General features: G+C 35.1%; 2 protein-coding genes and 1 long non-coding RNA gene across 5 annotated transcripts; all 3 read right to left on the reverse strand.

The window, feature by feature from the left end:
* Positions 1-675: 675 nt before the first annotated feature.
* Positions 676-5,796, reverse strand: LOC127901523 (uncharacterized). 3 transcript variants are annotated; one of them, XR_008053748.1, is made up of 3 exons: positions 5,019-5,796; positions 2,092-4,870; positions 676-1,603 (listed from the first exon to the last, which is right to left on the reverse strand). It is a non-coding gene; the product is annotated as an uncharacterized LOC127901523 (long non-coding RNA). The 3 variants fall into 3 exon arrangements; XR_008053749.1 differs by lacking the exon at positions 676-1,603 and having other exon boundaries at positions 1,633-2,499; positions 2,656-4,870; XR_008053747.1 differs by lacking the exon at positions 676-1,603 and having other exon boundaries at positions 1,639-3,140; positions 3,528-4,870.
* Positions 5,797-6,065: 269 nt separating this feature from the next.
* Positions 6,066-7,709, reverse strand: LOC127901522 (TMV resistance protein N-like). Its single transcript, XM_052439039.1, has 2 exons — positions 6,986-7,709; positions 6,066-6,881 (listed from the first exon to the last, which is right to left on the reverse strand). Exons 1-2 carry the CDS (start codon positions 7,508-7,510, stop codon positions 6,171-6,173), a joined length of 1,236 nt encoding a protein of 411 aa, XP_052294999.1. The 5' UTR covers positions 7,511-7,709; the 3' UTR covers positions 6,066-6,170.
* A 3,364-nt stretch (positions 7,710-11,073) lies between these two features.
* On the reverse strand, positions 11,074-15,673 carry LOC112498202 (TMV resistance protein N-like). Its single transcript, XM_052435902.1, has 8 exons — positions 15,186-15,673; positions 14,663-14,807; positions 13,711-14,625; positions 13,244-13,528; positions 12,830-13,128; positions 12,145-12,652; positions 11,834-12,055; positions 11,074-11,736 (listed from the first exon to the last, which is right to left on the reverse strand). Exons 1-8 carry the CDS (start codon positions 15,671-15,673, stop codon positions 11,074-11,076), a joined length of 3,525 nt encoding a protein of 1,174 aa, XP_052291862.1.
* Positions 15,674-17,498: the final 1,825 nt, after the last annotated feature.

The following is a 17,498-nucleotide window of genomic DNA, read 5'->3' on the forward strand; positions in this document are numbered from 1 at the left end:
ATGATAACTCTCTTTAATTGTATTACACGTCTTCGCCACTCGGCCTTGTTCGAGTGTAATCATGTCTTCATCCGCTAATGTTCTAATAATTTGTAATCATTAACTCATTGACTATGAAGATGCAACCCTGAGGAATTCAGTCGCAATCACTTGCGTCGGATTGTGTAGATTTATCTTTAATATTAGTATTAAGTCTTTGCCTATCAGCTTAAGCTTTCTGATTGATACAAAATTAATATTTTGTATCAATTTTTGTTAAATAATTAAAAAATAATATTTTGTAATAATTAAAAAACCATCAATGCCTATATAATATCACTTCATGATAGCGTGAACAAATAAATTACAAGCGGACAAAATTAAACAAATCTAACATAATTTCAAAAATTAAAAATTCAATTTAACATAAAACATTATTCCATCACTACAATTTCAAAGATTTAAAGTCAAATCTAACATAATTTTAAAAATTTAAAGTTCATAAAACACATTCAGAAATTATTATAATCTATTCCATTATTTAACAACCATTTAAATTAAAAAAATCATAACAATTCATAACAATTTAAATATATAAAAAATAAAAATCTACGAATTTTTACAATTTAAATTAAATATTCTAATCATTTAAATATATAAAACACAATAAAAATTTTATTTGAATATAGTGAGAGTCACTAACTTACTAATTAATCAGTACTAATTTTATCAAAATCTCTATTTGTAGATCTAGATCTAACTTCTTCCTTATGTTAACTGAGATGCGGAACTGGTGAGATGCAGAGAGACGAAAATAGTGAGATGCAGAGTTTTTTCTTTGTGCGTGAACGCAGATAGCAGAGATGAGAGATGGAGAAAGATTAACTCAAAAAGTAATCTTTTTTTTTTCTTTACTTTTTTTTTGATTATTTTATTTCTTTTTTTTCGTTACTTTTCATTTTCCTTTTTCTTTTGATTATTTTATTTTTTAAATTCAAAAAATAATAAACAGCCGTTGAAGTAACAGTGTCAATTTTTCTGTCTTTGTTTTGTCTTCGCGTAGTTCAAATAGCAGAACTCTATGTATTAAGTCTTTGCCTATCAGCTTAAGCTTTCCGATTGCATATTATTGGCAAATGGGAGCTTGTTGTGAGCTGATAATAGTTAAAGGAAGTTAAACCTTTGAGCCTCTGTACGTCGGCTTCCACTTACTGCTAGTAATCCTTGCCCTGTGCTGCTAGTGTTATGTTGACTCCATCGCTGCTGTTGGCAGTAACTAGCTAGGAATTCCACAAGCAAATTTCACAGAAAGGGTTTGAAGAAAATAATGGCAGGCATGTGAGGTCAAAGTTTCCTGCGATGCAGTTCCCAAAACATAACTGCAGTTTGTTTATGTTGGATGCAAGGGACGCTGACCTAGTGAATTGATTTTTCTTTGAAGTTGCTTAAAGCTTGGGAAGAAGGCCGTCCATTTCCCTTAGAAATAATTGGTTTTAGGCATCTTTTGGTTACAAGCCTCACAAGTTGTAAGTTATTTTTCAGATTTTTTATACAAAGAATTGGTCAAGGAGAGTCAAACTCAGATAAAACTTGTTAATGTAGTCCACGTCAGCCGCTTGAGCATCTGAATTTCCCGCCCAAACAAAAACTAATAAACATAACGAATTTGAATCATCATTCAACAATGACATATCAACTTGTGAGGCTTGTATTTTGATCATTTCTTTATTTGTCAATGCATTATTCATCTACGACCAGGCTCTAAAATCAAGTAAATGCTACATTTGTATGCAATTGATGAATATAGATCAGCAAATCTAAATTTTTTTGATAATATTACTTATTAAGATTACGAATCCATCCGCAAGGCAGCTGTAAATAATCATATAGCCTGACATCTGAACTTTTTACATGATTAATAAAGGATAAGAGCATATTCAGAAATTAATTTCTACTTAAATGTATTGTAGTCATGCAAAATAGAGAAACCTTGTTATACTGAATCTGTGAGTGTGTATGGCACTGTGGCAGAAGTAAACAAATCATAAAAGCATGATAGAATAAAGAATTAAAGATCATGATATGTGCATATTAGATTATTATAGAACGAACCTGCTCTCAAAACTGATGAGTGACAGAGCAGGAAGAAAAGGCCACCTAGGATGTGAATTTGCTGTTATTTGATTTGACTTTTCGGCATGGCTTTTGCCGTTTGAATCAGCCTATGGCGGCCAAGTGAGCAAGCTGATGCTGCTGTCGTAGATAGCTTGCTGCCCTTATTTACATTCATCTTCCATATTACAGTAGAACAACATTGAAAGGAATGCACATAGAAGTAATACGGTATTTCTTGTTATAAAGGAAATTATGAATTTTGTAAAGTACCTTAGCAAATTTTGCTTTTGCTGACTTTGTTACTGTTTTAACTGCATTCTGTTCCCCAGTCGAAATCTTTCTGCTTTTTGGCCCAACTCTAACAAGACAACCTAACTTCCAAGCTTTCAACTTTCCCCAAGCTCTCTGGCACATTTTCAAGTGTGGAGCAGTCAAAAAGATGCAACGTTCTAAGAGATCTCAAACCATTTATGGTACTTGGAAGACTCTCTAGATTTTTCCAATCTTTCAAATTCAACAAGACAAGGCCAGAAAGACGTTCAATAGATGCTGGCAACTTACAGTTCCTTCCAAATGAAGCTTCAACAGCTGCTCCCTGCTTGAAGTTATCTCTCTCTGAATTTCCAAAGGCCAGAAGATTATAGATGCTTTAGAGCACTTATGGTACTTGGAAGTTTTGCAGCCATTCAAAGTCAATGAACAAGTCCAAATAGAAGTTCAATTGATAATGGCAGTTCTTTAATACCAGTTCCATCCAAAAGAACTTCCCACAATGTCTGGAAATTTCTTCAATTTCAAGCAACCAGGAAGAACAAGTGTCTTAAGAGATTTCATAAAAATCTTGCCTAGAAGAGTTGTAAGATTTGCACAACCTTTCAAATTTAATAAAATCAGCTTCTTTGAAGCAGCAAAGATGAGTGTATCTCACGCAAACTTGTACATTCTTCGAGAATCAGATCCTCCAAATTTGGTACCCTTGTGAAGTCTGGTGTCCTTATGAGGTTCTCAGAATGCTTGAGACTCATGATTTTCAACTTGCTCAAAGGCTATAAGAAACAAAATGGCACAGCAAATACGTGCTTTTCTCAATTTGTCACATTACTTAAAATTATCAATAAGCATTTACTGAAAACTATATCGCAAAAAAGCTGATTTTATTGAGGAAATCAATAAAGTTAGTTGTTGGAATAACTAATTGATTAAATAAACACTGGGTTTGCACTGTGTTTGCGTAAAATTCTGTTAAAGACATGTATACATAAATTACTGAGTCGCTGAAAATATGAAATTAACTGCCTCAGTGACTCTTTTAGATATATTGGATCAAAACAATACAAATTGATAGTGAAGGAATCTTAAAATACCTGCTCACTGTTCACTAGGTGAGTAACCTTAGTGTTAGAAAATCAATTTTTGAGGATAAGAATGGTTACCTGTCCTTCAACTCCCAGCCAGAGATATTAGCCACCTCTTGAAAGCGTCTCTCCACTCTTGAAAGCTTCTTCATTTTTAGAAAAAGCTTCTTGAAAACTTCCTGTTTGTTTCCTTATCACAGTACTTGGTAGAAAATTTGAAACATCATTTGTTGATGATCACTTGTGTTCTTCCATTCAACAATCTTAACAAGTTCATCCAAGCTCCAAGTCAAAAAAGCATAGTTTCTTGAGAAAATATAACTGAAATTCTTGATTTTGTCAATTGCTTCAAATAGTTCTGGTGAAATGGATTTTCCTCTGTCACATTCTGTCATTGCTGAATACAATGATTCCTTTTTTATCCAAAAGCAGCATATAAATGGTCTGTGAAATTTTTGCAGGTGTCCTTGCCTCTGAAGCTCAAGAACACATTGTATTTCCAATTACAGAGAGGAGATGGAACATAAGAAGAAACTCCCTGGATGCTCATGATTCAAGCAATTGATTCCACAACAAAGTTGCAACAAGTACCAGAAAATTGATTTTGCAATAGATAATTGTCGCTTATATAATGGTAATCACCAAAAAAAAAAAAAAAAACAGTTATGAAAGCAAACAAAATTCGATGTGGAGCCGAAAATGGAAAACCCACACTACCAGAAAATTTGCAACAAGTTCGAGCCTTGGCAACAAGAGATTAAAATTTCCTCGTAAATCGAATTATGTGAAACACTTAGTACATAAAATATGAAAAGTCAAACATCACTGAAATACAAGAGTAAGTAAACACTAAAATGTAAGAAAATAACTTACAGCTTTGAGTTCATTGTTCCACTGCAAGATGAAGTTTTACTTGAATTCAATTAAGTTTGTTTCAAATAAATCGATAAGAGGATTTTATGCGTTCTAGTTATTAATTTCTCCTCTTTTGGTAGCTACAGCAAGTCTAGCAAAAGTGTTCACAAAAGATAATACTAAAGGATCTGTGGTCTACAGTGGTGTTTCCAATGATCATATTTTTCTACAAAAAAAAAGGTAAAATAAATTAATTCAAAACGAACCTGAAGGTGACACAGACCAATTTGCCATTTGCTATCTTTGAGCTCCCAAACTCCAAGCATTGGTTTGTTTTGGCCTGTATAAGCCATGGTTGCCTGTTCCTCCTTGACAGACGCAAGCTGATGTTGCTGTTGAAGATAGCTGCTGCTCTTTCTCAGTCTCTTCCATTGTTGTAGTACTGGTGAAGAAGGGGTAGAAAATCTGAGTCTGAGTTTCATAGCTAGATCAGTTCTGCTATTCATTGCTAGCCGCCCTCATCCACATTCTTGATGCATGAATCTGAATCATTCTCTCGAACAACACTGAAAGGAATGCACATATAAGTAAAACAGTATTGCATGTTATAAAGGATATTATGAAGTTTGTAAACCACATGAGCAAGGGAGTATATCAATATCATAGTTTCGCAATTGTCCGGCATCCATCGCTGCAATTTTTGCTGCTGCTAACCTTGTTACTGTCTCAACTGCACTCTTTTCCACAGAGTTGAAATCATTCTGCTTTTTGGCCTTCGTTGTCTGCACCCAGACCTTCACAAATTGACCATATTGATTGATTGCTTTTGCTTGGGAAATCATAGAGTTGATGCAACACACCAGGTGGGATGCACTTTCCTTCTTGGGCATATTATCGAACATGTCCTAGGCATGAGAATGGCCTGCAAATTCCATATAATCATTCCTTTTTCTATTTTTGTTTGTTCTGAAGCTAAATCAAGCTGAGATCGATCATATTCATATTTTTTATTCTTCTTAAAATCCTCAACATTTGCCCTTATAGCCTCAATCCCTAGTTTCAACTATTTAAACCCGTAAAAATTCTCTGAAAATCATAGAAGTACATTTAATTATAGGTATATTATTCAAATCCTACACCTACATCCATGGCCAATAATGGCTTGAAGAGATATTATTAATGGAGGATTTTATGTTAAAATCACAGAGGAAATGACAAGGAAGAGAGTAACACTTTTTAACTCTTCAAACGGACACATTAAAGACTGCCAATAAATCAGCCCGCGTTTATATATAGATGCTGCTAACCACGGTGAACAAACTTGGACACCCATCTAGACAGAATGCCACGTCACTACCCCATTATTTGAGATGCCTGCTTACTGATAAATTCAGAGAATAATAAATTGCCTTTCCCCATTATTTGAGTTCGTCTTTGAGGTTGTGGTTCCTCATCATCACAGCAGCCATTCCACTGGCTTCTATTCCAAAACCATATTTAGTTTATTTATATTAATACTATATTTATATTTTATTTTTAAAATATAATATCAAATTTGGGTTACCGTAGTCAAGAGCATAATAATAATAAAATTTTTTTACCGTTCTAATGGAGGCATATTAAATTTGGACTCTTTGAGGTTGTGCGTTTTATTTTTAAAATATATTAATACTATTCCAAAACCACTGGCCTTTTTTTACCGTTCTAATGGAGAATAATAATATATTAAATAAAATATATTTTATTTAGTGAATTTTAAAATAAAAACTATCCAGATGCGAGTTCTGGATTTCCGGGTTCAGGTAAATGTGAAACCGGAATCAGATATGCACGGGTTCAAAATACATCTTTCGGATCTGCATTATTTTAGCATTGAACCCAGTCCGGATCATCCGGGTTTATCCGGGTTTTGGTTAAGTTGCCATCCCTAAACCCAATGATGAAGCTTTGGATATCTTCTTCATCATTAAGGCTGAAGCTAATTATTTGACTGACTTTTTCATCATCCCGGCTGCCGCTTTCACTGGTCTCTGCCCTGTCATATTCATCAATGAGGCTTCTCTCAAACAGCGTTTTTGATCCTGAAGAATCGTGATTGAAGTCGTTCAAATTCCAAACAGGAGTTGTTTTGTTGAACTTCTCCACTTGAATCTCATATCCTGGATGGAAACCACACCTCTTCACCTCCAATCCCGACGAAGATTCAAATGACAACACCCCATTATTCATTCCAAACAAATGTACATTGGGCTCATAGTGTAGCCAAAAATGTTCTGACACAGCCTGACCGAATTGCTTTCTGAACATAGGAGTAGAAATCCAAGTATCACCGCCATCACATTTGATTTTGCAGTCCAGCTTATGAAGATGACTAAACCACTCTAGATAAGGAGGTGAATGCTTATGGACTTGAAAAACACAGCACATAGCATATCCCACAAGCTTACTGTTCTTATACGTCTTTGAAGACCAGCTTATTCTTAGTGAAGAACCCTCATCATTACGATGCTCGAACCACTCTGGGATTTTACTTCCAGGAACAACAATGCTACAATATTTGTGATAATCTGACATATCCTGCAACCCCGAAAAAATAAATAAATAATATAAAAGCCATACCATTGCATAATTTTTAATTTAGGCATAATATTAGCACTGGTGAGAGATAGTGAGAGACTGACTTCATACTGTTCCATGTGCTCTTTCAGCAGTGAAAGCGCCAAATCATTGTTGCCAAGCAGTTTCACGCAGTCCATACATTGAATTTCAAAGTCCTTTAGCTTGTTTAATTCTAATGGATCTGATACTGTCTCCAATGAAGCACAACTATTTACACCAGCGATTCTCATTCTGGCTGGAAGTGGAGGCAGAGATTGAAGCTTCTTGCAACCATTCAAATCTAGGCTTTCAAGCTCAGAAAGATGGCTAATGCTTGCTGGCAGAGAAACAAAACTGTTGTTACTCAAACATAGAACTTTCAACGAGCGTAAGTTTCCAATATCATTTGGGATTGATCCTTCCCCTAGATTACAGTCACTGATATCCAATTTTGTTAAAGAACACAAACTGGACAGAGAAGGCGGCAAACTCAAAGCCACCGGATCTGAACTCCTTCGCATCAAATTGATCAGGAAGCGCAGAAACCATGACTTAGATGATGGTGATCCTTTGCACCCTCCACAAGATAGTTCTTTGAGATTCTTCATAAAAAAAATCAACGATCGAGGTTGCCTTATAGCTATTTTGGATGCTCGTAGAAGCCATTGTCTATTAATTTGTTCCAGAAAATTTAAAATAACTCACGTGAAATCCTGGGATCAATATGATGGGATTCGGTTGAATTTTTTGTATACGGTTTGCTATAACTTTTGAAAGGAGCATGCGTCGCGTCTTACGTCATTCATTGTTGTGTTGGTTACCTTATACCACAAGTAATTTCCGAGAAATTTCTTGCTTTGGACAAAAATAAATAATTCAAAAATAATAATAATAATCACGATGACTTTTTAATTTGACAAATATTACCTGTCAACAGCTTTTCCTTCATCTTCTTCGTATGCCCTGAAAGATTTTACCAAACACACCATATGGCTCTTTCCGATCAATTGGCAAACGCGCCTGAAGATATCTCGACAGAGAGATTACGATCTTGGCTTTATCGTTCTTTTTGGCTGGAGATGACAAGAATAATCGGAGGGACAACCGGTTATGCTGAAGATGATGAAAATCCCAATTGTACTGAAAAAGATGAAATCAGAAAGGCATCTATTTCCGACCTCCAACCCAAAACTGTTCGTATAGGGTTTCCGTCACGGTGGCGGGAGAAGTTGATTGATCGTCCAACTAGGGCAGAGAATTTGGCGTAAGTATCTCGTCAATTTGAAGAATTCAAGAAACGGGTCTTCACACGCAGCTAATTTTAAGGAATCTTCATATCAAAATTTCCCTGCGCTGTCGAGGATGGACAGGGAGACGGTCTCTGATTCCTGTCATGCTCAAGATGAAAAAATCAGAACGGCACCTATTAATCCCATCTCCGACTTCCAGGACCCAGCTGGTCGAGCTAGCATAGAGCAAGTGGTAATACTTTCTTTGTCATTAAGATCAGCCCATGTTTCGCGAATTTGGTATGATTGGGAGAGTCCGTCTTTATGTGGAATTAACCTTCCAACTGAACCTCGGGCAGATGTCCGTACTGAACGTCTTGAGTTAGCGTTGGATAAACCGCTGGCCGTCAAATGGAAGAATTCAAGAAAGTGGCCTGATACGCTGCCTCAAGTGGAAAAACTTTTGGCACAGATTAATGGTTGGCCTGATCTGAAGCCATATAACATGTTTGGAACAACTGCTTTTAGAAGTCAGCCGCATTGGGGAGACAATGGTGGTGAGAAAGAACATTGAAACGGATGCATATGGAAGTAATACAGTTTGCATGTTAAAAAGGAAATTATGAATTTTGTAAAGTACTTGAGCAAATGGCATATGATGCATATAACAAAGTCGTCTTTGTTCTCCCAACAAATGCGACTTCCTTGCGACTCGAACTGGGGAGCAAACCCAGTCAAGCCACTTAAGGAGACTCCATTGCCAGTAGAGCCAACACTTTATTGGTTCGAGCGGGGACTTCTAGTCTGGGTTGTGGTACAGGCTTAAAGGTGCCTCTCACAGTTGGGGCCCTCCTCAGGATACCTCGTGGTAAAAAACTAAAAAAAAAAAAAAAAAAAAAGTACTTGAGCCAATGGCATCCCTGAAGCAATTTTTGCATTTTCTAGCTTTGTCACTGTCTTAAATGCATTCTGCTCCATAGAGTACGCCTCTGTTCTGTGCACATAAATCTTCTCTTCAAGCAAAACTGCCGTAATATCAGATTCTATAGCACCGCACGATGATTGGTTAGTGACCAATCAATACCCTTGATCTTGAACAAGCGCAAATATTTCAGGTCGAAGAAAAGAAGTAAGATTAATCAGAGCAATCAATCAAGAACAGAGCACAAACTAGAAAAATTGAAGAACAAGAAGAGATTTTCATGCTCTTTCTTTCCTAAAGAAATCAACCGACAATCTTTAAAACCATACCTCATTTGCTTCCTAAATCACAGTACTTACAGAGTCATCAAGCCTAGAAAGATTGCCTAACGCTCAGCTAACAAACCCAGAAAAGTCAACCAACACTTTTTCTAACCAATTCTTTTGACCAAGACAGCAACGCCAATAACAGCTTTTCCCGCTAAATACAGATGTCTCAGTTTAAGCAAATGCACGCCTGACAACTTTCGAGTTATTACGAGCTAACCTCAGCGAGTTTACAAATCTTATAAACACACCCCTCAATTTATATTATTGAATCAGACTCCATTCGCCAGTTGCTCTCTTGAGCTTGGCCTGCAATTCCATGTAATATATAACTCGAGATCGATAATCTACATATTTGTCTTTCATCCTTCCAATGCGTGGCTTTATGAGAAGATTACGGGGGTGCCAGGGCTCAACGAAAGTCGAAAAGCCCAAATTAAATAAGCACAGTAAAATTCAACAAAATTCCAATATCATCAGATGGGAATGGGCCTTGGGGATGCTAAGATGTTGTGACACTACCTGTCAGCGGCTATGAACAATAATTTTTTGCCGAAAATATTTTTGGTCAAATATGTGATACGATCCTTATGAACAATAATTTTTTGCCGAATACATTTATTTGATAGATCCTTACATAAAATATAAGTAGTATTGATAATTTCACTTCATCCATCTCTGAAACTAACAAGAGTAAATTTAACCTAAACACTGGTCATTCAATCTCATTTTCCTCTATAAAGCAATTTAATTTATACAGTTTGTTTAACAATTTAATTTGTACAGTTTATTTAATTTGCAGCATTTTGTCAGACTTGGTATTGATTTAATTTATAATGTTGATAACTAAAACTCAGAAGGCGCTGGAGCTATTCAAGTAAAATCTAAAAAAATTAAGTAAGAATCCCAACAAAGGAAAATCCATATCAGCTTCAAGTGCTATATAATTTAGAATAAGCTTAGCTGAGCTACTCAAATAGAAAGAACAGCAGAAGCTGCACGCCGACAATAAAAATAATAATAATCAGATTGCAATGACCTAATTATTAGTTTATTGTTCACTCGTAGCAATGCAATTGATGTAGGATAGTTGTGTAGGATAAATAGAGTATCTTTCCGAAGACATAAGTTCTAAGTGTCCGTTTGAGACATATAATACTATTTCAAAGCTTACAATGAGACGAATCTAAACTAATATGACTGTACCAAAGAAAAAAAAAGAAAAAAATCGATCAGATTGAGATGGCCTAATTAGTGTACTGTTTACTCGTATCGATGCTACAATTCGTCAATTATGTATTCAAAAAATGAGAGAGCTTCAAGAAGAGACAATGCTGCAATGAAACAGGCATAATAAGGATATAAAAGCAGAGGTTTACTTCAGTCCTTTATTTTTTTTCCTTTCTTTAATTTTCAGCTCATGAGAAATCACAAAATTCAAAGCTTCAATTTGATCGTGCACGAATGCAATTTTGATTCTTGCAAGACATATTTTGATTCTGACCAACTATTTCACCCTAGCCGAGCATTTTCTTGTGATTTAACCCAAAAAAAAAAAAACTGCAAGAGAAGATATAGTAAATAAATAAAAAGAAAGCAAATGAAATACCATATGAAAAGAAAATAAATTATTGAAATCGAGATGCATACTTTCACATAAATGCAGAGAATAAGTAACAAGTAGGCTTTGCCCTTCATTCGAGTTGTCTAAATCTTTTAAGAAGTGGCTCTTCAACATCATCACAGCAGCCGCTGCCACTGGCTTCAGTTGCCCCAATATTTTCTGCACGGCTTCGCTTTGATGCTGTGGCTACTTCCGAATTTGATCCAACAAAATTGTGATGGAATTCGTTCAGATTATAAGAAGTAAAGCGAGTCCATTTCTTTGTTGTTTGGTCAAACTCCTCGACTTCGTGCATATAAACTGGATGGAAACCGCACCTTTTCACCTTCAATCCAGGACCTGACTGAGGTTTAAATGACAACTCAATATGATCAGATTCAAAATGCCAATTAGTATCATAGCAGCGTTGACGAGACAAATAGAGTAGCCAAAGATGGTCTGACCCACAACGACCAAATTTCTCTCTAAAATCTACAAAGTAAAAGGTATTAGAACCGACCATTTCGCAGTGCAATTGATGTGTGGGATATGAATGCCATAATTTGATACCGGTTGAATGTTTAGGGACATGAAAAACAGAGCAAATAGCATATCCCACAACCCTATTCTTATTATACAAATATGAAGGCCTTCTGACAGTAATTGATGAACCCTCATTCTGATACATGAACCACTTGGGAATTTCGCTTCCTGGAACAACAATGAAGAAAAAATTTCTTTGATCTGACACTTCCTGCAACCAAAAAATAAAAAATTAAGGAGTCCATATCATTACTCAATTTTCGGGCATAATTACAGCATAGCTGGAAGACACGGAGTGAGAGACTGACCTTAAGGTACTCTCGTAGCATTGAAAATTCCAGACCGTTGTTTCCGAGCAATTTCAAGCTGCCTATACAATTAATTAATGTACAATAGGACTTGCGCAGTTTTAATGCACCTAACAATGTCACCAACGAAGCACAACCATTCACTTTAACTTTCTTTACGTTGGGTGGAAGTTGTGGCAGAGATTGAAGCCTTTTGCAATCTTCCAATACCAATATTTCAAGCTTAAAAAGACAATTAATGCTTGCCGGTAGCGAAACAAAATTGTTTCCGCTCATATACAATTTTTTTAATGAGTATAAGCTGCCAATACCACTCGGGATTGTTCCTTCCCTAGATCACAGTAACTGAGATCCAATTTGCTTAAAGAGCGCAAACCTGACAGAGAAATCAACCTCAAAGCCCCTAGGTCTGAACTCCTTCGCTTCCAATTGAAGAGAAATTGCAAATGCCATGATGTAGACGACGGTTGTCCACAGCACCCAGAAAAAGATAGTGTTTTAATATTCTTCATAAGAAAAATGGAGGATGCAGGTCGTCTTATAGCTGTTCCGCTTATATCAAGTTCTTCCAGACTTTCTATTTGCCCAAGCGTCTCTGGCATATTTTCAAGTTTGGAGCATCCTGAGAGATTTAGAGTTTGAAGAGATTTCAAACCATTTATACCGCTGGGAAGTCTCACTAGATCGTTGCAGTTATTCAAATTTAACAATTGAAGTCCGGTCAAAAGTTCTATAGAAGATGGCACTTCTGAAATGGAAGTTCCATCTAAGAAGAGCTCCGTCAGATCTTTCATACTTCCCCAAATCTCTGGAAACTTCCTAAACTTCGAGCAACCAGAGAGCTTAAGAGTTCTTAGGCATTTTTATCTTGTTAAAGAAATTGGAAGACTCTTGATATTTTTGCAATCTTTCAAATTCAACAAAGTAAGTCCAGTTAGATGTTGAATTGATAATGGCAACTCTTCAATAGTTGTTCTGTCTAAACAGAGTTCTGACAGATCATTCATATTTCCATCAAACTCTAGAAACTTCTTTATCAGTTTCGAGCAACCAGAAAGAATGAGTGTTTTAAGCGATTTCATAGAAATCTTGCCTGGAAGAGTTGTAAGACTTGTACAATCTTTCAGGTTCAATATGATAAGCTTACTGTGAAGCAGTAAAGATGGGTGAATTCCACGCAGACTGGTACATCCTTCAAGATCCAGCTCCTCTAAATTTGAGACCTCTGTGAAGTTTGGTGTTTTAATCAAGTCCTGTGAATGGCTGAGTTTCATGACTTTCAACATGTTTAAAGGCTGTTGAAAACAAAAGCAGGAAAAAATGATACTTCTTAATTTATATACAACTGTAATACTATCAACAATTATTCACAGAAAAAATTCAAATTATTGACAAAATTATTGATCTTACTTTGATTCCCTTCCATAATTCTTCAATGCGGCTGTAGCACATTTTAAATTCAATAGTTTTATCCAATTGCAGATTTGATGGCAAAGATTTCAAAGGATACCGATGCCAATCAAGTAATCGCAACCTGTTAGAGAGGTATTCTAGGCCACCAGGAAGTTGCACATTACTAATTTTGAGCAGTCTTAGGTTGGTCATCTGCGAAAATGCTTTAGCACTTGCACTTAAGTAAACCTCATTTTCAGGAAAGTAGGCATTAACTATTATTCCTTCCATTACTTCACCTCCCTGAAAATTATAAGCAAACAATAAGCAAAATAATAATAATAATAATAATAATAATAATAATAATAATAATAATAATAATAATAATAATAATAATGTAAAGATGTTGAAAATTCGTCAGAGATGTAATTGGGAAAAATAAAGTAGCAAGCATCAACAAGTTTTTCATTTAATAATTCACTTACTGTGTTTTCTATCAACACTTGGCGTACTTCTTTTTCCTTCCATAATCTGCTGCGTTTCCCAGGTTCTTCGGGGGACTGTCTCGTGACAATCAGTTGTCCCAATTCTTGTAACAAATCATGCATCCCCAGTGTGTTGTCGTCATCAACTATTAAAAGAGATCTTTCAATAAGAACTTCTATTCCAATGACAGGGAAAAAACCACATCCCTCTAGAATTTTTGTTACATAATCTCTATTCTTCCCTTTAAAGAAACATGCAATATCAAGAAATATTTTCTTCTCAGAATCTTGTAGTCGGTCAAAACTTATTTGAAGTATACTCATAATCTTCTTTGGAGGATCTATTTGAAGTCTTTCCAGGGTACTTCTCCATTGCTCCACATATCTAACATTCAAAAAGGAACCTAAAACTTCGATAGCTAATGGAATACCACCAGCATAATTTACAAAACGTTCAGATAGCTGCACATGTTCTTCCAAAGGCTGATTGTTTTTAAAAGCTTTCATGTTGAAGAGTTGAAGAGCTTCATTGTAGTTTAGTCCATTAGGCTTATACACTTCATCCACTCCATTTGTCTTTAACAAACCTTCATCTCTTGATGTTATGATGATCCTACTGCCTGAACCATACCACCCATGCTTTCCAGCTAAATATTCTAATTGCTTTGAATCAACCACATCATCAATAACAAGAAGAACATTCTTGTGTTGCAGCCTACTCCCTAAAATGTTAATGCCATCATCCTCATTCCATATCCTATTATCTGTAAGCTTTAGTAATTGGGAAACGAGTTGCCTTTGAAAAGAGATTACACCACCTTCCCTTTCAGATTTTTCTCTAACATTAGCAAGAAAACTGCTTCCTTCAAATTCATGAGAGATCAAGTCATAAATAACTCTTGCAATAGTCGTCACCTAAACCTCCCACACCGCATATCCCTATCATACGAACATCAGCACTAGGACCTTTATCCATAAGAAACCTCAGTTCCTCCAAGCGTGAGTCTATTCCTACTAGCTTCTTAAGAATCTTTGATTTTACACGAATTTGACTTGATATTGGATTGACAATATCGGAAATAAATTTTGACTCGTTCCTGTAGTTTAAAAAGACCAAAGAAAGATTGGTGTTGTTAAATTAAAGTTATTATGAACGTGGTAACAAATCAATTCCATATTATGAATAAAATCCAAACCATGCAATATTCATTAGATCAAATTGAAGTAATGCATGTAACATGTTGTTACATATGGCTAAGTAACACTTTATTATATATGGCTAATCTTTAGGTATGTTCTAGCGAAATATCTACATTCATCTGTACCTATTCATTTGCAAATAAACATATATGGAGCTATTATTTTATTTACTGCGCATCATAAGGTAGACATAATAATCAGAAGAATTTTAGCTGAAAATAGTATATTAGATGTTGTTTGATTAAACTAATAAACATATTAATCAGAAGAGCTACCTGTACTCCTTTAGTTCCCAGCCTGAGATATTAGCCACCTCTTTCAAAGCTTCTCTCCACTTCTGTACCTTTTCTATACTCTTCTTAAAAACTTCTACATGTTTAGCAAATGCTTCTTGAAAATTTCCGGTCTGATTCCTTACAACTGTTGGTTCCACATCATAGAAAATTGGGTAAACTATTCGTTGAGCATTTTTGTTTTTGCAATCAAGAATATGAACAAGTTCATCTAAGCACCAAGTGGAAGAAGCATAATTTTTTGAGAAAACAATAATTGCAATTCTTGATGCTTCAATTGCTTTAAGGAGACGAGGAGAAATGGACTCTCCTTTCTCAAGTTCTTTGTCATCCTTGAATACATAAATTCCTTTCCCATTCAAAGCAGCATATAGATGACTTATGAAACTTTTATGGGTGTCTGCTCCTCTAAAGCTTAGGAAGACATCATATGTCCAGTGACAGACATTTTGGTTGCTTACTGAAGTCATTTTATTTGTTCCTGCAAATTTAGAATAAAGTAAGTCTTACTAGGAACAACTGATACTTTTTAGAATTATAGAGAAAATTCATTCTTATTAATTTCAAATGGCTCTCAAGCCTAATTTAGATAAAATATTCAATAACATAAAAGTAATCAATCATCATAAATCAAGGATCCATATTAAAAAAAAATAATAGTTGTAATACTTTTCATATGTGTATGACTATAATGGCCTTGATTATTGCCATATGTGAATGCCACAATGGTCTTGATTCTTGTCATCCAATTATCACATAATGGGTTTGATTCTTGCCACCTGTGCATGTTGTGATGGTCTTGATCTTTGTCATGTATGCATCACATTACGGATTTCATCCTTGCCATATACGCATTACATCCATGTAATTCTTATCACAATTGTAATCCAAATTACAGATTTTCTTGCTGAAAGATGTGATGAAATCTTGTAGCCTTTTTTTTTTTAAATGGGCTTAAACGTAACCTAAAGACCCTCTAAAACTCAACACCAGGAAAGAGTGTGAGAAAACCTGCTTTTGACATTTTTGGAAAGCGATCATCGACATGCTAACCAAACACCCACAGATTTGAAGACTCTCAAACCCGTTCTGAAATCATAATAACTTTTCTTTTCTTTTCTTTTCTTTTTATTTTGTGCAATGGTGCGAGGGAATTTTATTAATTAAAATTAGTTGACAATAAATTGTACCAAAATATTGTTTAAAGACAACAAATCACTGATATAAAAACTTAATAAGAGAATGCTTCTCATTTGGAAATTAATGATCTTCTTCTTAAACAAAATAAACAGATGCACAGCTTCTTATTTGCTTTCTTTACTCCAAAAAAAAAATTATGCTTTCTTTACTCTAAAAAAAAAAATTATACTTAATAAATCCCAAAATGTAAGTAGAATTTTTTTTTCAGATGCTGATTGTAGAGTTCGTATGCCGGCCTTTAAGTTCATATAAAATTAACATTCAAGCTTTCTTCCAATATTTAAACATACCGGATATGCAAATTAATTCTGAAAATAAAAGATAAATATACAAGATAAAACTTACAGCTTATTTGAACTCCACTGAAGTATTTTCCCAAAGGAAAGAAGTTAATAAAATGGCGCAACTTCTAGCTAGTTTCTCATCCTCAGATCTGTAGTATGTTTGTATTCCAAAAGCAAGACTTAGTAAAAATTGACTTGCATAATTAAATTACTCGTCATAGACTTCTACTCGTATAACTAATTATTCATTATAAATTTCCACTTGTTACAATTAATTATTCAAAGCACTGTTAAGCAAAAGGATACTAAGTGTCATGGACTGTCCAAAATTTCCAGCCTTTTAACTTGACAAGTTCAAGATGTCCTAGCTTGGCTTGTCTCTAGAATGCTCCATCTCTATCGCATTGCACACTTGTACCTGGTTAGGATGTCTTCAGAATTTGCTAGAGTGTTTTAGCATGCAGCTTGTACATAGAATTCTCTAGGATACTGTAGGCATTGTTAGACATAAGAGCTCTCTACGAGCCATGAGAACTTTCGATACATAGAATACTCTAGAATTCTATTTATAAGGCAAACCTCCTTATAAATAGGGCATGACACTAAGCATTTGCAACAAGTAAGAGCAATAAGCGACTCAGCGCTTGTAGACAAGCTATCAAAGCTCTCTTGTACATATACTCTTGTGAATAATACACGTTCTCTTTGTCTCAATTGATCACTTCCTCTTTAGCTCTTCCAAAAGCATCTTAGCTTAACTAGTTATGAAGATCAAAGCTTACTTAACAAGTTTCGAAAAAAAATTGTATAA

This window comes from Citrus sinensis, chromosome 3 (assembly GCF_022201045.2).
Source record: "Citrus sinensis cultivar Valencia sweet orange chromosome 3, DVS_A1.0, whole genome shotgun sequence".
Taxonomy (NCBI): Eukaryota; Viridiplantae; Streptophyta; class Magnoliopsida; order Sapindales; family Rutaceae; genus Citrus; species Citrus sinensis.